The 24,173-nt window shown below is 27.5% G+C and overlaps 1 protein-coding gene and 1 long non-coding RNA gene across 3 annotated transcripts in view; one reads left to right on the top strand and one right to left on the bottom strand.

Moving 5' to 3' along the window:
- The first annotated feature begins 1,005 nt into the window (after positions 1 to 1,005).
- The window catches only part of LOC130670855 (disintegrin and metalloproteinase domain-containing protein 10-like), a 60,652-nt gene continuing 37,484 nt past the window's right edge, over positions 1,006 to 24,173 (top strand). Inside the window, exons 1-4 of one of the 2 annotated variants that reach the window (XM_057474477.1) lie at positions 1,006 to 1,207; positions 4,310 to 4,669; positions 8,935 to 9,088; positions 12,476 to 12,597. In XM_057474477.1, coding sequence (XP_057330460.1) covers positions 4,573 to 4,669; positions 8,935 to 9,088; positions 12,476 to 12,597 — 373 coding nt within the window. In that variant the 5' untranslated portion in view covers positions 1,006 to 1,207; positions 4,310 to 4,572. Of the gene's footprint in view, positions 1,208 to 2,292; positions 2,328 to 4,309; positions 4,670 to 8,934; positions 9,089 to 12,475; positions 12,598 to 24,173 lie in introns of those variants that run through there. The other variant, XM_057474559.1, reaches the window with a different exon arrangement.
- LOC130671197 (uncharacterized) overlaps positions 14,512 to 24,173 on the bottom strand; it is a 190,654-nt gene continuing 180,992 nt past the window's right edge. The window contains exon 3 of the long non-coding RNA XR_008990486.1: positions 14,512 to 14,631. This is a non-coding gene — a long non-coding RNA (uncharacterized LOC130671197). The remainder of the gene's footprint in view (positions 14,632 to 24,173) is intronic.

The raw sequence follows: 24,173 nt of genomic DNA, 5'->3' as shown, positions 1-24,173 counted from the left end.
CTAACATACACATGAAATATGATATATTATTCATATATATTTATGTGAGTACTCATTTTTCAGGAAATTTTATACTCAATCCAAAAATATATATATCAATATTCTCTAACAATTACGTAACTTTTTCCAGAGTTCGAATAAATATATAATTATTTTAACTATCGGTCTAAAATGGACAGCTACTAAATGTTAATTATACTAAATGATAGAGCTTGAAATTACCTTTTCCACGAGTACCCATAATCTGAACGTAAAAAAAACAAATTCTTATATTTTCAAAAATGTATATATATAACATAAATATAACTCTCCAAATATATCGATGTGGGTACTCATTCTACAGGAAGTTTTCCATAGAATACCCTTCTAACATCAATTTATCACCACCAATCAATCAGTCTCCACATGATCCACTTACCTCAAAATTCATAATAGTTAATCATAATAATCAAGTTAAAATTAATAGTGATAAAATTTTCTCCACCCCTATTCAATCCGGATCAAAATTCTCTCTCAAACACATACCCACAACCTAATATTCTCCTACCATCAAAATATCCTTCTGATATATTAACATATATATAACATATATAAAACCTCCTCCAAATATAGTCATGCGACCACTCATTTCACCAGAAATTTGCTTCAGAATTGAATAAAAATATTTGTTTTTCCGTCAGCCCTAGCTGATTATTCCTAGCAGCTTAATTTTCCTACCAATCGATTTAGTAAACATCAATTAATTATGTCAATATCAACATAAATATTGAGTATAGCTTCAGATATCAACCAGTATCGTATATAAATATATATGTATATGTATATATATACATATATACGTTTAAGAAATAGTCACCACTTAGCACTATAGCAAAGTAGAATAACCTACAGTATAGTCAGACAGGAATCTCAACCCCTGCAGGAGTAGGGGCGAGTTCGTACTATACAAAGTGGATATTCACAGTAACGGTGGTTGGATTTAAAGTTTAGTGCGCCGAGCGCGCTCGTACCGAGTGGATGTTGTACTCCTGTTTAGTTAAATATTAACTCGTGTATTGACGATCGTGACCGTGATCTATCATCAAATATTTAATAAATATGATAATTTTCAAGTGACGCGTGTTTTGTTCAAATAATGTCAATATATATTATGTATATACATTTATACATAACATATAAATAATGTGTAACATCAACAACACCACGTGTATTTATGTTTTTTTTTTTTTCAATGTTCTGGGTATTTAGTTCAAAAACCGGAAATTAAAAAAAATCGTCGGTTTAATTTTTAATGATTTATATTTTATATAAATGTTTATTCTTTTGAGAATTTTTTACTTCATCATATTCCAGTATTAAAAATTTAATAAATTCGAGTTGTAGATTTTAAAAAATTTAATAAGGGTTTTTGAAAAACTAATTTTGATTTATTTTCTTAATTTGAATGATTTAATAAATAATTAAACATATTTTTTTTTATGAAAAAATGTTTATAAGAAAGACGGGTCAAAATGGGATTTAATTTTTGAGACAAAATGAATTTTTTTTTGTTTTTTTAAAAGAAAAGAATGAGGTGAGTTGGTCAGTTTGGATAATCAGGAAAATTTATAATTTCTAGAAAAAAAAATTTTTTTGTGCAACAGTGGTCCATTTTACCCCAATGTCAGATTTTTGAGTTCTCAATAAAAAAAAATACAGATAACAAAATCTTGAAATGCTTTTTTTTCTTTTTTGAAAATATTAAATTTCGCTAGTGTTGACCATCTTGCCCCATTTTTTTTTCCTACTATATATTTTTTTCCATTAGAAATTTTTCAAAAGAATAAAAAAAAAATTTCTGGTTTTTAAACTAGACGCTTTATTTAATCACTTAACCGAATAATAATTATAATTGTTATTATTAATTTTATTTTAGTAATTATGTAGTTTAAATAATTTTGATAATTACATAGTATTGGCAATCTGTTTTGAATTAACAATCCAGTAATTGCTGATTGTAATTTATGTCATAATGATCCAATGGTACAATACGTTCACGTCCCATTTAAATTCAATTACTAGTTGGGAGCAATCAAGCTTATAATAATTACCACTATTATTTATCAATAATGTCAGTATGCCATTTATTGTTATTATTATTGTTATTTTCATTATTATTATTATCATCATAGAAGTTATTTGAATTATAAATTTTTAGTTTTAAATCGCGATAAGTGATATTTGTTTTAAGTAATAGTTTAAGAGGGCGATTTTTTTAGAAAATTTAATATATGACCAAAAACTCCTAAAATGGTATTTTTTTTTTTTTATTAAATACATCAACTTCGGTAATTTAACGCAGAATTCAATCTTTTACAATAATCAGTATCTAATTAACCAAAAAAAATTTCATCAAAATTTATAAAAACTTGAAGTTTTAATTTATGATATTTTTGGAATTATTTTTTTTTTAATCATAATGGTGTTGGTACTCATTCAACGTATAATCATATTTTCTGACGATTCTTATGAAAAAAAAAATCAGGTTGACTTCACAGAAAAAAAAAACATTTAAAAAAAATTCAAAGAAATTAACTTTTATTAAAATTCTGTACATAGCTTTCCATTGCATTCATTACATAAGTAATTAAACCATCTCATTAAAATTAATTTCCATAACTCGTATGAAAAAAAAATAAAAAAAGATAAGCAAGCAAAAAAAAAAAAGCTGAGCTTTTTTCTCATTTGTTTGCACTAAAATTTCACTCGTTAACAAGTAGTGAAGAATAAGGAGCGTGTGAAGAACTAAAAGAACCGAGAAAATAATAAAAATAAACTTAAGAAAATAAAAAAAATATAAAAGAAGTTGTTCAAGTTTAGAGAAGGAAAAAAATTCTTGAATAAACTTTTTTAACAAAAATTCTTACAAGAGTTGAGTTATAAACGTGACACTATGAAGACTAACTTTGCCTCCTATTGCTTTTTATTTTCTCTACAATAATAGAATCCAGTGCTTCAGGCCAAAGAATAACATAACATCTCATTATTTTGTCTGGAGTAAAAATTTTTTTTATATTCTCATAAAAATGATAACACGGCTATATAGATTTTTAAGTTTCCTCTCGAATGAGTACCCACAACAATACATTTAAAAAATAAAAAAAATATTCATATATTCTTTATAACTATATATATGATATATACGACTTTCTTTAAATATTGTCATGCAACTACTCATTTTACCGGAAATTTTGTATACTATCTACCCAAACTATCATTTTCTACCTACCGATTACTTGAAGCACAAAAGAAGTATCAAATTGCACAACTCAATTGCGAAGTAATGAGATGTATTCTGCTAACGCTTACTCGATTTCAGCTGATTTATTCACGTAAAAGCTTATTTACACTTATTTAAATACGTCTAACTAAAACAAAATTTATGCCATTTGAAAGATAATTATTAATGAATCAAACGATCACAATTTTAAGTAATTTCTGACAGTATTATGTACGGATGTTGGTAAACAAAATAACAAAGAATATATAACTGATTGATATATTTTATTTTCTATTACACTTGAATTCTCAGAAAGAAGAACCCTTTTGAAAATTACTATTTAAATCCTTTTACTTTAACTATAATAAGTAACATCTTAAGACTGGCAATCCATCAAAAAATTAAGCTGTCATTGTTTTTTTCATCATTATTATGATTTATTTTATTTTCATACTTTCTTGCATACTTATCACTTATTAAATGCGTAAGTGAGTTGTGCACATTTGGATTTTTGAACTTTTTCATTTTATTCTTATCAACGGGGTAAAATGGACAGATATCGAATTTGCAATTTTACTAACTTATAGAGTTTAAAATTCCCTCTCGAATGAGTACCCACAACCTCATGTTTAAAAAATACCATAAACTTCTTCAGATATATTTTAAATACGTCCACATATATATCATAAGTATGAGTTATTTTTAAAATATTGATGTGACTACTCATTTCACAGGAAATTTTACGTACAATACACTGACAGAGTCCATTTTTATTAATCACGAACTCAGTTCCCAAAGCGTCAAAAATAAACATCTGTAGCTGGAATGAAAAAATTTTTTTAATTTTAATAATTAAAAATACTAATTTTCATTAAAAATAATTAATTACCAGTACAGAAAATATGAGTCTACCCGAAAATAGAGAAGTAATTTAACTATACAGCGTAAAAAAAATTTAATTTATTTATAGCATCAAAGTTTTAATTCTAACAAAGTTTGCTTATTTACTCATATATATTTGTTTTTTATAATTGTATTTTTGTTTAAAAGTCTACCGTGAGTTTGAACAGAAGCAAAAATGAATTAAAAAATTTTAAAAAGGACTAAAATAACGCGATGGTAGAAACTTGATAGACGGAAGCCTAGATAAACAGGTAAACTGAGAGGAAGAGGCAAACAACTGGGTGAGGAGAAGATTGAAGTTACTTTAAAGTTTGTTTACTACTACCACTACAACAACTAGTGCTAGTGCAAGTGCTACATCTACTAGAATTATTTATATATGTAGCTGTGTAGTATCTTTAGGAACAGAAATGTTGCACAAGTTTGTGGTATTAATGTTACTACTTGTATGGCTGTCATTTGTCCCTGGTTCGCCACTTTATCCACGACTATTAATACCTAATGAAGGTAATATATATTTATTTATACGCTACATACATTTATATTTATTTGTATACGTGCATTTATTAACTATTAACGACAGACAAATTAATTATTTGCGACAAAATAATATTCCTATCCGTGCAAAAACGTGGATAACTCGGAAAGTATCGTAATTAGAGAAAAAATTATAGAGACATTTTATGTAGAGAATGAAATTTTATAAAAATTACATGTATTTGTTTTGTTTTTTTATCTCTATTAGTTGACCAACAATTTTAATTTAAAAATGAAATCGTGAATTTTTTTTTCGATTTCGCTGTTTCCCGCCCATTTTACTCTCTAAACATGAGTAAGTGAAAATAAGTGAATATTCACTAATTCCAAATGCAAACCGAACCACTAATTTCTAAAAGTGGTTTGGTTGGCACTCAGAATTAGTGAATATTCACTTATTTCACTTACTTATGTTTAGAGAGTACGCCAGAATTTTTATTTGTCAAATTTTTCGGTCGAAATTTCTGAATAAATGATGTCCTCGTGAAAAGTTCTCATCATTACAAATAATGATTTAATGACTTTTTTAAAGATAATTTTTATCTTCTATATTACGGCGCCATATTTCATTTCTTTGGGGGGGAGAGGGAGTTAATGGAGATTTAATAATTAAGGGCATTTTTTAAAAATATAGTTTTTTTGTACCCGGGTTAATAAATTACTCGGGTCAAAAAATGAGATCTGTTTCAAAATTAATTATAAATTCAAATATTTTTTATTTCATTTAGGTTTTTAAAATGTATTTAGTTAATATGGGAATTTAATCGGTTTTTGTCCGCACTATTCCCTATCCAGGCCAATTTCATCAGGCTTATTTTCGTATTATATTTAGTTTAAAACAGACGTATTTGTTATAATTATTAGTCTGTGTTCATTTGTTTTTGCGACAAAAACATAATTTTTTTGACTATAATTTTTATTTTACTTTTAAGCGCCTTTAGATCAAAAACAGGACTTTTTACAAACATAAATAATAGTAATCTCAATTTATAAATTCGTTTTAATTTTCTTGACATTTGAAACATACTGATGCGCTTTCGTAATAAGATGTCACCAGAATTTTAATGGTTTCTAATAGCTACATAAATTTGTACCCGCCAAACTATCACTTTCTCAAAAAAATTCATTCATACCTTTTGTGTAAAAAATTAAATTCTTTACAAATTAGATTTCATACTTTTTCATCATATATCTTATACACTGAAAAAAATAATCGCTAGCTGCTAGCGATTTTTTTCTTTAGCAGCTAGCGATTAAAAATCGTTAGCTGCAAGCGATTATTTTTTTCAGTGTAGTCTCCTCACAATCTCTGTTCAAAGTCAAATAAATAATTTCGTATAAAATTCCATGGATTACTGATTTCATGTAAATATCAAACAAAATTATTTAAATTTGCCGCTTCATAAAACAATACCTTTTCCTTCTCTTCTTTTTTGATCCCTTTCATAAAATATTTATTGGTATTATCATAATTATTATTTTTTATTTCGAAATCTATGACATATTTTCATTACGCCCACAATTTTTTTCGCCTCAAAAATTTTACTGTCCAACGAATACATAAAAAACAAAATTTCATCCCTTCATATCCAACGAAATTCGCCAAATACCAGCTCTGATTATTACCTCGACTGTAACCTCGTTAAAATAATAACAAAAAATTTTATTTTTATTTCGAATCAAAAACATTTCTGCTGACTATACAATTTTTTTTTTTTTCGTCAATCCCAACATCAATCACTAGAAATTTTATTTATTGTTTTTTTATGCTGAAAACTCTTTTCCGCTTTTATTAAATATAAAATAAATAAAAAAAAATCTGTACATATCTATATACATGAAACTGAATAGAAATAAAATATATAAAGTGAAAAGTTGTAAATGTTTATGAATAAAATGTGTAAAACTTTTTTTTTATTAAAAAAATTCACTTTTTTTTTTATACAATGGGTATAAAATTTAACGATATGGCCACATGTCACTTTCGGAAGTAAAAGGACATTTAGTTGTTATTCAACTCATAATATATTTAAAAATATATGTGTAGCATTTTTTAATGCTCTTACAGAAACTTTCTTCTTTCTAAAAAAATTCAAGTAATTTATAGACTATTGAATTGACATAAAAAATGATAAAGACCATTTTTGTAGAAAGATTAATTTTCTACACTCTCTAAACATGAATGAGTGGAAATTTCATTAATTACGTTAGTGAAGCAGTATTCACTTCATAATCAGTGTATTTAAATAACAAATTAGTGAATTCTCGCTAATAAATTTAGTACTATAATTTTCGCTAGCAAATTAGTGATTTTCACTACTGAACTAGCGATATTTTCATAATTTCTACAAGTGAAACTGTTATTCACTTCTTAATTGATGAATTTCACAATTTTACTAGTAACTTTAACTAGCAAATAATTAAATATTTTACTAGATATAAATATAATTAATAATTATGGTACTATTTTTAAAAATTTTAAAAAGAAACTTTCAAAATAAAAAAAAAATAGTAGTACAGAACAATAATATATTTATATGAAGAGTATGTCAATCATAACATCACGGATTTTTTATTTCTTCATCAGTTATTGTTTGGTATCATAACGAATATACTATTTACACTCACGCGGTCACATGCGCAGGTCAGCGCAGTGGATAGCATCAAAGACTTTAAATCGGAAGGATGCAGGTTCGAGCCCAGCAGTCACCGGGATTTTTTCATCAATCGAAATCATGTATACTTCCTCTAAGTAATGATTCTAATACATTAATCACATTTCGTATCTAATTACAAGTGTCTTATATTTTTTTTAGCAATATAATATTTTTTTTCACCGATGAAATCAGTGGATTCCCATATTCACTTTTCAATTTAGTGGATTCTCATATTCACTTATCAAATCAGTGAATTTCAATATTCACATATTCATTTAGTGAATATTCACTAATTCTGCGTGGTACGATTGTAGCATTGACAATTAGTGAATATTCACTTAAAATTAGTGAAAAGTCACTAATTCATATTTAGAGAACAAGATTGATAACAGATATTTTTATCGTATCTCTGATGGATTTAAAAGGGATTTTGATTTGAAAGTAATGAAAAGTTTTGGGAGTATTTTTAGTCACAAAAATTTAAACATTTAGTTCGATTTGACGTTCTAGTAAAAAATTCAAGAAAAAATGAACAATCTGGTGGCAATAAATTGTAGGCTTTATTCTGTATATTATATAAATTATTGGCTTTGTATATCGGATAAAGTTTTAGCTGTTTTGATGCTTTTTTACTAGAGAGAGGTTTAAAAATAAAAATAAAACTAAAAAAATTGACGATAAATTAATAAAATGGTGATTGTAAAAAAGATAATGAGTTTTAAACTACATGAAAGTTTAATAGAGAAATAAAAAAGGAAGTACAATAATATGTATATACATATATATTTTGAGGTTATTTTATTGAGGAAACAGTAAGAAAGACATTTATCAGCATTCCGTGGAAAGTTTTTCATGTAAAAAAAAATACCGACTCAGCGTTTTTTCATTTTTTATCATGCTAAAACTGATAAATGGAGTTTTAGTTTTAGATAAATTGTAAATTTATCAATTTATTGGCCCGGATGATGAAAAATTCTGCGGAAAAAAAACAAATAGGAATTTTTGAAAACTGATGAGAGTCACTTGTAGAGTTTTTAATGCGCTTTCGAATGAGTACCCATAAGGCATATTCTTGTAAATGATAAAAATCTCTTCTGATTTGTTTTTAATTTTTGGATGTATAAGACATTTATTTGTTTCGATAGAAACATATTGTTGTAGGTACTTGTTTTGCAGGAAATTCTATGCACTTTGTCATAAGACTATTGAGTTTTTTATTTTTATGAGATTTTTCAATTTTACAGTAAGAGATCAAAATTTGAAAAAATGAAATTTTGTTTTTTACTAAAACAATATGAGTAATTTGTAGGATTTTGAATGCTCTTTCAAATGAATACCCACAAGACTAGGTTTAAAAAATAATAAAAATTTCTTCTGATATATTTTTAATTTGGGTCATATATATATAATAAAATGACCGTGGTGGAATATATTGATGTTGGTACTTATTTTACAGGAAATGTTCTTCCGTTTGCGATAAAAATATTCATTTTGACATAATTATGGGTCACAAGAAATGATTGTAGTTATTAATGTGAGAGCGTAAAAAAAGTAAGGAAATATTTGATATATTTACAGACATAAAAAAATCAACGTACATACGTCACTACACGGGAGCTTTTTACGACACCGCAGCGCTGAAGCGTCACCGTGACCGATCACGTCGTGACTTTTCTGGTATTGGAAAAGAAGTGGGTTCAACGTTGAATTTACATGTCAATGCATTTGACAGGTACGTGAATTGACTTATAAGACTCATGTAAATAAAAAATCTTCATCCATATCCCGTCACACACAAACACACAGAAAGAGAAAGAGAGAGAGAGAAAAAAATATGTAAAAAACAGGCAAGAAATTAATTTAAAAAATCAGCATAAATTCAATTAAAAAGTAGATTTTTGTTGGTGAGAAAATAAATTTTCTATCGCCTCAGTGTAAATTGAACTAAATCGAGCGTATTGATAGATTTTCTCGTGCACTCTGTAATATAAATTCGTCCACTTGGTTTCAGTGATCGTTTTGTACCTTCTCTTTGGTATTACTCTCGCCTTCATACGAGTGAGAAAACTCAATTCAATATAAATATTTACTTTAGACTACACTAGTTCGAGGGTAGTAAACTAACAACCCGACGAATCGAATGTAAACGCAACTAGTCGGTTTTATTACCAAACATTTATTTTTTTAATTTTACATTTCAACTTCATATCATTTTTTTTCTAATATTTTTCATTGTAGAAATTTATTTTCGTTTAAATTATTAAGAGTTTTTATTTTATATCGATTATGAAGTTCGCGACATCGAAAATGAAGTGCGATCTAGACGAAAAAAAAATTCCAGTTAAATTTATGATGCTAACATGGTAATTTTTTCTATTGATTGTTGTTGTGGTGGATTTTATCTTTAAAATCATAATTTTTACGATGTAACATTTAGAATCAATCCATCGAACACATTAGAAGTTATTCAAAAAAAACAATTTTGAAAAAATTTCATTTTTGAAGTATATCTTCGAACGCACCGTACCGATCAAGCTCATTTTTTCACAGTTTGTAGGAATTAATCAGTTCAAAAGTTACAGAATATTTACATACATACGTACGTACGTACACATATACATACACTCGGACATCCTCTTGAAATTAGTCAGAATAGCCTCCTAGAACGTCGAAACGTCAAGATCTGTTATAGAAATTTGAATTTCGAAAATTGAACCCAAACCAATAACTTCCCTTTTTTTGAAAATTTCCAATTTTCTTAGCGGGAAGTTTAAAAATTCGTCGAAATTAATACATAGCGTGTGTAAAACAAACGTTTTACAGTTATTTATATGGTACTTTAACGTGTCGTGAGTGTTGAATAAGTTACATGCGTATATGTTAAAAGTAACAAATTTTCTAAGAATTCTCTTTTGATGGTCGAGATTATTTTTAACATATTTTGTGTGTTGATGTGACGGTGACATATAAAAAGTGTTATTTTCATATAAAAGAACATTTTTGTGTGTTAAAAAATCAATCGATTGCGGCAGTTCAAATGAGATAAATACTGTGTGTTAAATTGACACATAAAAGTGTTAAAAATTCAACACTCAGAATTTTAACACACACTTTTTTTTTACACTTTACACGGAAGAAAATTTACTGTTGCTGCAACAGGAGACAGCCATGTTGCAGCAACAGGGCTTTTCTGCAGCTGCAACAGGAGACAGCCGTGTTGCAGCAACAGGATTAACACTGTTGTTGCGACTTAATAGTTAAATATACACGGAAAAAAATTTACTGTTACTGAACAGGAGGCAGCCATGTTGCAGCAACAGGGCTTTTCTGCAGCTGCAACAGGAGACAGCCATGTTAATACTGTTGTTGCGACTTAATAGTAAAATATAGTTACTCTCTTAAAATGAACCAGTGAAATTCCACTGATTCAACCAGTGAAGTTCACTGGTTTAACCAGTGACTAAAAGTTCACTGGTTGAACCAGTGACTAAAAGTTCACTGGTTGAATCAGTGAACGTCGCGCTCACTGGTTTCAACCAGTGAACTAAAAATATGTAAGCGCGCGGGTACAGCAGCATTCTGTACATGAGTATATTTAAGTGTTTTATTATGTCAATAAATAAGTAATATTTATTGATTGTCTTCATGTAATATTTTAACTAACTTTTACATAACAATAATAATTATATGACACAATTTTTACAGAGTTTAAAAATAAATAACTTTGGAGTAATTTCAATAGCTTGGAGCTAACCTCAAAAATGAATGACATAATTTTAAAATTGAACAATATAAAAAGCCCATTGAAAATGGAAACAAATTGAATATTTATAAATCTTAATAAATATTATTTATTTTATTACTAAATAATTTTTAATTAAATATAATTGTTACTAAGACTCTTTTTGTTTGACTTCACTTTGTTTATAAATAAACGTTTATAATAAAATAAAATTAATCTAACCTATTGTGTTTATATTTATGTAGTACACCGGCGTATCACTGGTTCAACCAGTGAGCCAAGCGATCTTATTCCACCGGTTGAACCAGTGGATTTCACTGGAGAATCAGTGGATTTCACTGGAAAATCAGTGAAATTTCACTGGTTCATTTTAAAAGAGTACACAGTAAAAAATTTTATGTCATTGCGTCGAAAAACTTAGCGTTAAAAATTCTTGTGACAAATATTTAACACTTTTTGTGTTGATTAAACAGAATAAATGTACACATAGAAGTGTTAAATATTTAACACAAAAATTTGTAACACTACGTTTTTTGACGCAATGACACAAAATTTTTTACTGTGTGACTATATTTTACTATTAAGTCGCAACAACAGTATTAATCCTATTGCTGCAACATGGCTGTCTCCTGTTGCAGCAACAGTAACTTTTTTTCCGTGTAACTATTCGTTTTTTACTGTGCATAATTACGATGTTAACATCGTAAATTTTAATGGAATTTCCTTTCCGTGTATCGATTACAAAGCTCGATATATTGATCATAAAGTACGGTATATCAATTATGTTCGATAAATACATCGATTGTTGTAATAATGATTATAATTTAATTATCAGTGTTCAATAGATCATAACACCGCAATCGTTTATTATAAATCAATATCACAATAGCTCAATAATAATAATAATAATAATCTAGAGCGACATGTCGTATGTACGTTGATTGATGACTACCTAGATGAGCCTGAGGATGAGGATGATGAGGACGATGATGATGATGACGCGTAAGAGACGGTACTTTGCGGTACATAGCAAATTTGCATTGTAACGTCAGTCTAAATATATATATATTAAAGCCCCAGCTCTTGCAGCATAGCACCCGAGTATAAGTACTACCTATACTCTGTACAGAATAGGTATTAATGTATGTAGAATGTATGTAGAATAATTTGTATAGCTAGTTGAGGCTACTACTCATTGTCCGCATTACTGTCAACGACATCAAAATTACTACTCTCTCGTAATATTGCTAACCAGATAATCCGATATTATCCATAATTATCTTTCTCTCTCTCTTTCTTTGTCTACTAGCCATTTAATTTTCACAAAATTAAGCTATAACAATTTTATTATTTTTATTTATCTATTTTTATCGATAGAATATTTAAAATGCGCTTGACAAGGGACCCGACGATATTCCACAGCGACGTTCTTTTTGAAACTTCAAATGCTCGCCCGATAGCTTTTGATCCCTCTCACGTCTACGTCGGCAGTCTCGAAGGTAAGTCATCCTAAAATTAACTTTTAATAACCAAGGCTGGATTTTATGCTTTCGGAATTTTCATCGTTCAAAAGACGCGAAAAATACCAAAGGCATTACGGGATTCACAAATAAAACTCATGAATTATTTTTTTTTTATCGAATTTATGAACGACTTGAGTTCATGAGACGAATTATTATAGTCTTCTATAATCGACTATATTTTTCTTATTTATTGCCATATACATTTATTTACATATATATTTACAAATTAAATATCAATTATGACAGTTTTCGATAAATCAGCTGGTGTCGAAAAATTGAAATAAATCTTAAATTATCAATTTTACATAAAAATTTATAAATACCTTTTTTGTAGAAAATTTAATTTCCTACAATTTTGCTCTCGTACATTTTTGTCATATCTCCAATAGTTTAGCCAGAATTTAAGTTTCAAAATAACAAAATTTTAAAGTAACTTAATTTTTGTCAATTTCCGTACCAAGTTTTTAAAATTAAAATTCCCCATAAACTACCGGAGTTATATAAAAATTGATAAGGACCATTTTTATAAACCATGAAATTTCCTACAAGATTTATTCTCACCATTTTTATCATATCTTCAATACTTAAGCCGGAATTACTACATAAAGATATATCCAATTCCGGAAGCTGATCCCACCTCAAAATAGTTAATTTCTATCGCTGATTATTCAATGAGACGAATAATTATAGCTGAGTAGAATCGGCATCTCCATATCAAAATTCTTAACCTCAAAAGCCTTAAATCTCCATAGTCCTATCGCCCTCTATACACTAGCCTTTACCCTCAACTCTTAGTTAGAGCTCTTGGCCTCTGCCTTGAATCCTCCGCCCTCTTGCTGAAAACCACTTAAACCTTTGGTAGGTTAACATACCTAGCATAATATGATGAAGGGTGTTGGGTTGAGAAGATGCTTCGATCGAGGATGAGAGTCGTTAGACTGCCATGTAACCCTCACTAATGTGAATTGGGTTGATAGGGTAGGGGGTGGAAGTGGGAGTGGGAGTAGAAGTAGGATACGACGCTCGAAAATCGGTTGGCTGGTTACTAGATGGTTAAATGGCGTCGCTCGCTCGTGAATTGCCGTCGGGTGAGTTTGAGTGAGTTTCAGGGGTCTGAGGGGATACTCAAGAGGGTCAGGAGGATGAGTACTACTGGTGGTTGAAGAATCCAAAGGGGTTTTCCCTTTAAACTTCATGTTAAAGTCGAGACATAATTTCATTCTGGTTCCTCCTTTTCGCGCTATCAGTCAACAAATTTCAGAGTCAGTTTCACGAATTTATGTCACATTCAAAGGGTTTCAACCTTTCTGAGGATAAAATAATAAAAAATCTAGATTTCCATTTTTTTTTCTGAAGGAAAAAATTCGACTGTCAATTTTAGGTTTTTTTTTATTTAAAACAATATTTAAGGTATATAAATTTTTTTTTGTATATATTTTATAGTAGCATCGTGAAGAGCAGGCTTTGGCGTTTCCGAAACATATATAAGAAGTTACTTTCGGATAATTAGTTCTTGAGTTATCGGCAACTTAAGTTTCAAAAGGAGCTTTTCGACATAAATCGATAGTTTGGAAAAAAAAATTGACTTTTAGTTTGTAAAAAAAAAAAAAAATGTTTATTGGGAAAGACCAATCTAGACTCTAGAAATGAGACAAAAAAAAGTTTTAATTTTTTTTTTCAAAATCATTTTTTTGAAAAAATTTGAGCTTACAGATTTATTTATTATTGACAATAATTTTACTAGATGTAAAGAGAATTTTAAAGAATCGGCTTTAAATATTTAAATTATTGAAGTACCATATAAAATATATAATATATATGTATAGAGAAACAACTTTAAGCGCGTGAGATATAAAATTTAAAAGCTGCTTTTCAAACTCTGACAGGGATTGTTAGCAGTTTTTGTTGTACGAGCTTTCGAAGTTTGTCGTAATAGTAAAATGTTGTTCGTTGTACCCTTTTAAATCCTCTTTATTTAATGGAAGTTAAATTGCTGGCTGATGGCAGTATCTGGAACAAAATGAATGCTGGATGTCAATCACTATAATAAAGTATTCATTCATTTTATAATTTTTTATAAATATCTCAGAATATACGATGCAGAATGAGCTCAAAATTTTGTGAGCTATAAGAGTCGATGAGCTCTCAATGCCAAGAAAAATTTTTTTTAAATCTTAGTACTTGGAGGGCAGAAATGGACAGTCCATACATTCGTACGTACGAGATGAAATTGGCGGCGGCTTTGAAATATTCAAATTACGGCTTTCAGATGAGATTTACGGGAAAAATGAATGAATACTTTTTTGTAGAAAATTTAATTTACTATAAAATTGTTCATTGCCATTTTTTGCGTATCTCTGATAGTTTAGTCATAATTTGAATTTATATTTCATGTGTACGGAAAAATTTTTAAAAATCCGTTCTGAGACTTGAAAAATTTGTTATAGAGCTTTGAAAATCGGTAAAATTGTTGATTAAGCTGTGAAGAATGTTAGCTCGACTTCTTTAATAATTTTAAAGAAAAGTTTTGTAATTTATAATCTAATAAATTTTAAATAAACGGACAAATGAATTTATAGAAAAAAGAAGAAAATAAGTTGATAACGTTGGCAAGCGATATTACGTCTTTTTTTCTATCTTTGTTGTGAATTGTCTTTTTAGGTTTTTTTATATTGCCATAAAGAGTTTTCCAGGTGGACAGAAAATTAAGCCGCACGGTAGAGTTTAATGTCGTGCAAGCTTCTCGGTATTGCGGATTCCGAAAGCCAAAATATACGCTTGGGTAAATTTACCGTTTCCTTCCCATCTTTATCGGACTCGAGGCTTTTATGCTTGACTTGATAGATTGTTATAACGTATGTTTTCTTCATTACTGTACTTCCTCCGCAAACTCTTTACAAATTTTAATTTTTTTACATTCTGAATTCCATTTGCTGAGTTATGAAAATCAAAATTTTTATATTTTTGTCTTTTAGAGTGTAAAATTCTCCGTCGAATGAGTACCAACAACAATATATACCCGAAATTAATTTTTTGAGTGATCAGACGTCAAATTAAAAAATGTATTTTTCGCAATTATTTAAATTTATCGAAATATATTGATGTGGGTACTTAAACCAATAGAAATTTAATTTTCTACAACAATCAAGTATCAAAAATTGAAAAAAAAAATTTTTGGAGATTTTAAAAAATTAATTATTTTCTAAATTTTGAAAATTATTATTTTTTTATTACTGTCGTATACGAGTAAAAATTTTCCGTCGAATGAGTACCGACATCTTTGCATTCACAAAACTAAATTTTTGATCAATGAGAATTCAATAAAAAAAAAATAATTAATTTTTCGCGGTTTTTTAAAATTGTCAAAATATATTGATGTGGGTACTCAAACAACCGGAAATTCACTTCTCTACACTGCTGCAGCCTTCAAATATCTTAAAAATATCTTCATAAATATATATCACCGAATTTCACTACTGATATTTTATTCTATTTTTTTTTTCCACCAACATAACTTTTCTGCATCGTAATACAGATGTATAGCATATGTAGCATCTATCTACAAAAAACAATAGCTGAGCATCCCAATCTAACAATAATTTCTCGTTCTGTCGGAATATAACACAAAAGGTGTCTTGTAGGTCGTTGGAATATAAATCGTACGTCGAACAGGAGATTATTGGAAAAAACATTAGGTTAAAGGCATATAGGATAAAAATACTAGACGGCTCTTTTAGTCAGCACATAAATATATGGATGTAGTGAAAGAAAAGGATAAAAGATACGAAAATAATGTCACTTGACAGTAGGATGACGTATGATCTCTCTTAAACCACTAGCTCAACCGGTATTTCATTCTACTACCCAGATGTTGTCACCCCACGTATACTCGTCTATACAATTTACTTCTATCTATACATATATGTCTATAAATAATGTTATTTCCTCATGGCAGGTAGTATTATTTTCATTTTTGTGCTAAGATTGAATGATTAAATTTTTCATCTCTTTAAAATTCAAATATCTTATTAACGATTCACTTCAAAGGAAAAGTTGTAACGAACTTTTTTGTAGAGAATTTAATTTTTTATAATATTGTTCATCATAACTTTTGTGATGTCTTGGTTAGTTTCGTGATAAATTAATGATAAAGATGAAAATAAATAAATTGGAAAATTGGAAGTCGGTGAGGGAAATTAGAAATTATTCGTTGATTGAATTTTAAGTGTTGAAAACAATTCCTTTGATGCTGTGTTACTTCGTTATGTAGCCGCTTGTCACCGATGAGTTAAATCACAATTTAAAGGGGAGGTTTTAGAGAAGGTCCAAATAACAATTTAATTGCTTGTTACTGATAACTCTATCTGTACTTTTAAAGAATTTGCATTTTAATAAAACTTCAGAGAAGGAAAATGGAGAATTTAAACATCGTAGGAGATATTTAACTCAAGAAAAGTGTGACAACTTCATTAATTACCACTTTATCAGATTATTTATATTTTTATTATAAGCTATGACTATTATGCCTCACTATTGATAAAATTATTCTTACTAATTTATCGACATTAAAATTTTATTCTCTTTCGAATGCGTACCTACAAACCTAGGTTTACAAATTTATAAAAACCTCTTTTCATATATTTTTTATATATTATCTATACAACTTACATGTCATATAATTTAAATATGTTGATGTAGGTACTCATTTGACAGTAAATTTGGTCAACTATTTCATAGAGACACCAGTTTTTTCAAATCATTGAAAACAACAAATTTTGATTTGAACTAAAAATTGAAAAAGTATCAAAATTTCTAAAATCCAAATTTTTGTTACTTCGTCTCCACTCATTTGTTGTTTTTGAAATTTCCTCTCGAATGACTACCCACAAGGCGAGGTTTAAAAAATATCAAAAACTCCTTTTCATATATTTTCATTTTTGCCGTATTTATGACATATAAATACAATGATGTAAATATACTGATGTGGGTACTCATTTTACAGAAAATTTGGTCTACTATTTTAAAGAGACAGTAGTTTTTTTAAATCATTAAATTAATAAATTTTGATCTGAACTAAAAATTGGAAAAGTATCAAACTTTTAGAAATTCAAATTCTTAGTACTTTGTTTTTACCCATTTGTTGTTTTTGAAATTTCATCTCGAATGAGTACCCACAAGGCTAGGTTTAAAAAATTTAAAAAACTTCTATTTATATATTTTTCATTTTTGCCGTATTTATGACATATAAATAAAATTATTTAAATATACTGATTCGGGTACTCATTTTACAGGAAACTTTGTCTACTTTCTTATGGAGACATTGGATTTTTCCTACGGCAGTATTTTTAATGACAAACAAAATTATTATGATCATAATAAATTTTTTATATTAAAAATCGTAAAATGAATAAAAATTAAATTCAAATCATCGATTTTAATACAAAAATAATTACTGAATAGTTAAAAAGTAAATATAAATTGAACAATTTTAATCAAAAACTTTTAGTTTAGTCGATTTAATTAATTTTATTTGCGCGCTAAAAGACATTCTGCAATAAAAAAAAAAAAAATAAATCAAAAGATCGGTTTTAATTTCACTTGATCGTTTAGCTCTCCAGCTTCTTGTTAAATCTATATAATGTATTAATTACTCTCTTCAACTTAAAGACTCAAAAGCTTTGTAAAAGTTTCAAAGCTTTGTAATTACAGCTTCGCCATTTTTTTATTTCACTTATTTTATTTTCACGTTAAGGTAAAAGATCTAATACCCGATCACTCCGTGTATTTGTATATCTATATTCATAAATATAGATATACAAATACATAAGGTGATCATGTACTAGTTCTTAATCGGGTATTAGATCTTTTATCACAGAAAAAAAATCACTCGAATTTTTATAAAATTTCAGCAAACCATCCGTTCCACTTTTATATACATATATCTCGTGAACTTCCATATTTATCAAAAGTTTATCAAATTCAATAATTTGGTTAAAATGATTAATTTATAGGACTCAGTATTCAAATTTCTAATTAGTTAGTTTCTGAAATTTATTTATCTTTAACTTTGAATCCTGGCTAAATTATGCGAGATACAAAAAAAGTAAAGGAGTACAAAATGATTGGAAATTTAATTTTCTATAGAAAAGATTCTGATCGATTTTTATGCAAGTCCAATAGTTTAGTTGTAATTTTAGTTTAAGTATCACTATTTGATTGATGATTCTCAAATTCAGAATTCACAAAAAAATTATTTCGATATATATATATATATATATATATAAAATAGATAAATATATAAATATATGAAAGTTACCGTACGACTTTAGATCTTCATCTTCGGCATTCCTCTTTAAAAAAAAAGAAATGTCTAATGCGATTTAATTCTAAAAAGTAAAAAAATTTTGTAAAAAGTTTTTTATAAAACCGCGACTGCCATTTCTTTAAGATTCAATTGAAAAGTTTACTCGATGAGGGAACCAGAATAAAATACAGAGATAAAGAAATAACTTTAGATATATATCTGTAAAATCATCTTGATTCCTCACTCGTACTCTCTTTTGCTCGTTTCAAACTTGCTCCTTTTCAACTTATACTATTTTTTTTTCTCTTCTTTTTCTACTTCCACTTCTATTAAAGACTACAGGCAACACTAACCTCCCAGTCAATTAAACTTTTTTTTTGTTTTTCGTCTTATCTTTGGTAAATAAAAGTTTTTAATATTTTTTTGTCTTTTTTCAAATAACATATATCTTAATTTTACTATCCTATTGTCACTTCAATCGATCAATCAATTTATTTTGTTATTTTTTCACCAATAAAGTTTTGTACATATATATATATATATATATATATATATATATATATATATATATATATATATATATATATATATATATATATATATATATATATATATATGGATAAAAGTTTTTGACAATTGGCCTTTTGCTTTAATACTTTAAAAACTTTTTAATTTTTTTTTTTGTTTCGACTTTTTCTTATAACGTCACAAGTAAGTTTATTTACAGAACTTAAAAAAAATAAATATAAAAATCAGTATCGTTAAGTAGTACGGTACGAAATTTTTTCTCGAATGAGTACCAACAAGGCTAGTTTTAAAATTCATAAAAACTTCTTTTTATACATTTATTAATTTTTATCATTTACAAAAAATAGTAAAATTTTACGTAAAAAAAAAAATATCTAAAATTTTCTCATATTTATATAAATTTCAATTTTCATAACAATGTCGATATTTTAGGGACTTTCAGAGACAAAGAAAAAGATAAGAAAAGTGGTATAAAAATTTTACAATGCAATTTAATTTTATATCAACGTTAAGACGGCGTTTTTATGATGCCATTAAATAGTTAAACAATAAGCCAACTGGCTTTGTTTTGTTTTCCTTATGCTTATGAGATGTTTTAGAGCAGTCTTATAAACTCAAACTAAAGATTTCTCAAAGACAATAATAATAATTTTACAAACTCTCCATTTAGTTTTATTTTAGTTCGCAAACAAATAACTCGATAAATATAAAGTTTAATGAAAAATTCATTGATACCTTATTTTATAGAAAATTCAATTCTACATAAATCTATACCTATTATTTTTTACTCTATCGCTAGCGTTCTCGTAATATTTCAATTTTAAGCCCAGGAATTCAAATTATTTTTCCATAAAATTGTTATTATTTAAATATTTTTCTAGCCTAAATTTGAAAGATATATGGAAAAAAATGATGCTTAAAATTTTAATAGTTTGTAGTTTATTTTTGACTTAAAATTAGTATATTCGATACTAATATCAAACCAGGATCATTATATATATTACAAAATGGCTATTATTTATATTAAAATTTGATACACATAGAAGAGCAAAATTTGTAATTTCGTATATTAAAATTAATACGAAAAAAAATCGATAAATTGGTATCTACAGTTATTACTATTCAAATAAATTTAAAAAATGAGGAACCGAAAAATTAGTAAACGTACATATTAATATGGGGGAGGGTGGCCCCCTGAAATTTTGACCAAAAAAAAAATTTTTTTTTTTTCGACTAATTACTATAAATCCGATATGTTTGCTCATTTTTACCCCTACGCATGACATTTGGGGCAAAATGGACAAGCCCAAAATTTTGAGAAAGTGATTTTTTCATATTTTTATCGTCAAATTAAAAAAAAATTATTATAATTCCACATTTCTAGCCCCACGCATAACACCTGGGGCAAAATGGACCAGCCGAAACTTCCAAAAAAATTATTTTTTCATATTTTTCGGCCGTTTCTCTATGTAAGAGGCAAATTTCGTCACTAAAAATTTATAAAAAACAAATTTTTTTTTTTTATCTGATAAATTTTTGAAATAAAGTAAAATTATAGAATTGATTTTTTTTTTTATTAAATAACAATTAGTAATTAAGGTAATCGAGAGTGAACGATTTTTTACGCTTTAAAAAATTTTTTTCGAGTAATATAAAACCAAAAATAGTTGTCAAGAGAAAGAAATACATTCTTAATGATGAAAACAATTTTAAAAAAAAAAAAACGAAAAAAAATAATTTTTTATCACTTTTTGGAGGGGGGCCGCTCTGCCCCACAAAAAAAAAAAATTTTTTCAGAATTTTGGCAAAATGTCCATAAATTTGTTCGAAATAGGACAAAAGTAAAGTGATCTTATGGTTGAAAGCCACAAAAAATAATAATTGGCTTAGGGGGGCCGCTCTGCCCCACCCTCCCCTATAAAGATCTAGTAGACTAATTTTTTATTTCATTATTTACCACTTATTCGATATATATATATATATATATATATATATATATATATATATACAATAAATTAATTTGTAATAACGAATAAATAACATTTTATTTTAATTAATAGTCAATGGGATAGAATTTATAAAATAAGAGTTAAAAATTTTCGGTATGTTTATGAGCAAAAAATCAGTATCTAGTATACTAATTATTCATTTTATTATTTACCACTTATTCGATTTATGTATATTGTAAATTAATTTATAATGATAAATAATGATATTTTAAGCTAATAATTGATCAGTGATATCGAATTTATAAAATAAAAGTTAGTAACTTTTGCAATTTTTTGGCTGGAAAAATCAGTATCTAAGATAGCAATTCTTAATTTGACCAATCATTCCTTTTTAATAGATTATGCCATAAATTAATTAACTTTCACTAATAAGTCACGTATTATACCTAAAAGTAATAATATTTAGTTACTTTTTGAAATAATTGATAGTAGTTTTTAGGAATCTATAAAAATTAGTAAACTACTTTGCATTAAGTACACAATAGTACTAATTATTGATAACAGATTCCACTGTTTACTATTATTTATCAATTTTTAAAATTCTGTTTTTTCCGTGTACAACAAAAATAAAAGAGATTGAATTTGTAGGGATTAAAATTTCCTAAAATAAAGTAGTCAACAAAATTTTTCGTAAGTTTGACATTGATAATTTTAAAAAATCGTTAAAGTTTAATGTACAAACAAATCTGAAAAACAGTTGATCCTGCGGGCCAGCTCCAAAATTTCCCGCTATTTTTTATTTATTTATTAAACTTTAATGCCAGGGCTTAAGCCAAATGGCAAATATACATAAACAATATTAACTGTATCAATATGAACATTAAATAATATTAATACTTTACACTATTAGTATTTATATTCATATTAAATCGCGTATAAGACTATAATAACAAATTTATAGAGAATTCTATAACAAAATTATGAAACACAAACAATACAACCCATCAACAATTTTTACACGTTAAGAAGCTTATTCTTGAAACGGACTAGAAACAAAATTTATTTTATGATGCTATAAGAGAGCTAATACCAGTAGTTTTTCCATTGATTTCGAGATTAAAAAAGAACTCAAACGCTTTATTTTACAAGCTTCGAGGCTCTGTGAGTTTATGACTTCACGTGGTAATTCCTGCTGAAGACTCATTGCGGTAACTATACAAACGAATGTAATGAACCAATTTTGATGGTTGAGGTGACATTCGGCGTGGCTTATAAAGTTTTAGAGTTGATTAATTAAAGATTCAGAGCTGAGATGCTCAATCACTCATAAATTGTTGGAATTAATGAGCCGCTTCAAACGCTACCTCAAAAAGCTATACCGGTTCACTCGTTCAAGTCACAGAATATTTACATCCATCCGTTCGTACGTATGCACACATACATTCACTCGGAAATCTTGAAAATAGTCAGAATCGATTCCTAGGACCTCAAAATGTCTAGATCTGTTGAAAACTCGGTTTTCAAAAATCGGACCGAAACCAATAACTTTTCTTTTTTTTTTAAATTTTAAATTTTCTTAGCGGGAAATTAAAAAAGTTAAAAGACGTATTTAATAAACTTTTAAATAAATAAACGCAATAAATTTTAATTGAACAGAAGTATTTTACTTAAAACTCTTATTATAGTTTGCCCTTTATCTTACTCTTACTTCAAGTTAAAGTTTTTAATTACCAAGAGGTAATGCTTAATTTTTTTTTTTTTGTCATCGCACATTACTGACATGAAAAAGAAAATTTTTAAAAGACTAGAACATTTTATACTTCTACTTCAACTTCTACTTCAACTTTAACTGTTACCTTTTTAGTTTACTATTTTTATTATTATTACTATCCATTTTCCAGGACATGTATAATATAAGTATGATATCAAACATATCCATTATTTATTTTTATATTTCTTTTACTCTTGAGAATTTTAGCATAACATTCACATTTTCTTTTAACTTCAAACCACTGGAATATATTTTTTTATTATTTTTATTATTATATTTTATTTCGCCCTTGGTATCTATAGCATATGTAACTTAATCTCAGTATATTGACGTACGCTTCGGTGAAAACGTCATTTTGTCCGGGGAACTGTAACGTAAACTCGTTTAATTTTATTTTTATAGAAATTCAAAATTTCGATTTTTGTAAAACATTTAGAAATGAAGTTTTTTTTTGTGGCTTGTAGAATCCGTAGTTTGCTCTGGGATGAGTACCCACAGGGCTAATTTATTTAAAAAAATAGTAAAACTATGTCTTTTATAGGGGCAAAGTACTGCAATTTAAACAAAAACTTTTCTTTTTGTTTTTTATAATTTTGAATTCTAAAACGGTGAAAAAGTTACTCTATAGTGTCCTTCATAATACCGATTTAGTTAAATAATTAAAAATTAATGTTAACTCATTGAATAAAGAATTTATTTGGCTGAAGACAGAGATCAAGATGGCGGCGCGCGAGGGCTGCCATTGTAACAAAATGCAGTCGCGGTTTGAACACAAAATGAAAATGTAATCTCTATTGAAGTACTTTTATTATTCTCTTTCAATCCTCGAGTGGGACATTTCCCACCGTGATCTGTCTCAAAAGATTATGGCGCCCAAAAAACTCGTAGATAAGCCATCACTAAGTGATGGATGAGGGCAAGTGTGTACAATGGCATGTCTGAAATCTTAGTGATTATAAGTGGAGGAAGCCCTTATAGGACTCGCAGTGGCTATGGTTAG

Source organism: Microplitis mediator, chromosome 1 (assembly GCF_029852145.1).
Source record: "Microplitis mediator isolate UGA2020A chromosome 1, iyMicMedi2.1, whole genome shotgun sequence".
NCBI classification, from domain to species: Eukaryota; Metazoa; Arthropoda; class Insecta; order Hymenoptera; family Braconidae; genus Microplitis; species Microplitis mediator.
This window is presented reverse-complemented; position numbering and strand designations above follow the sequence as displayed.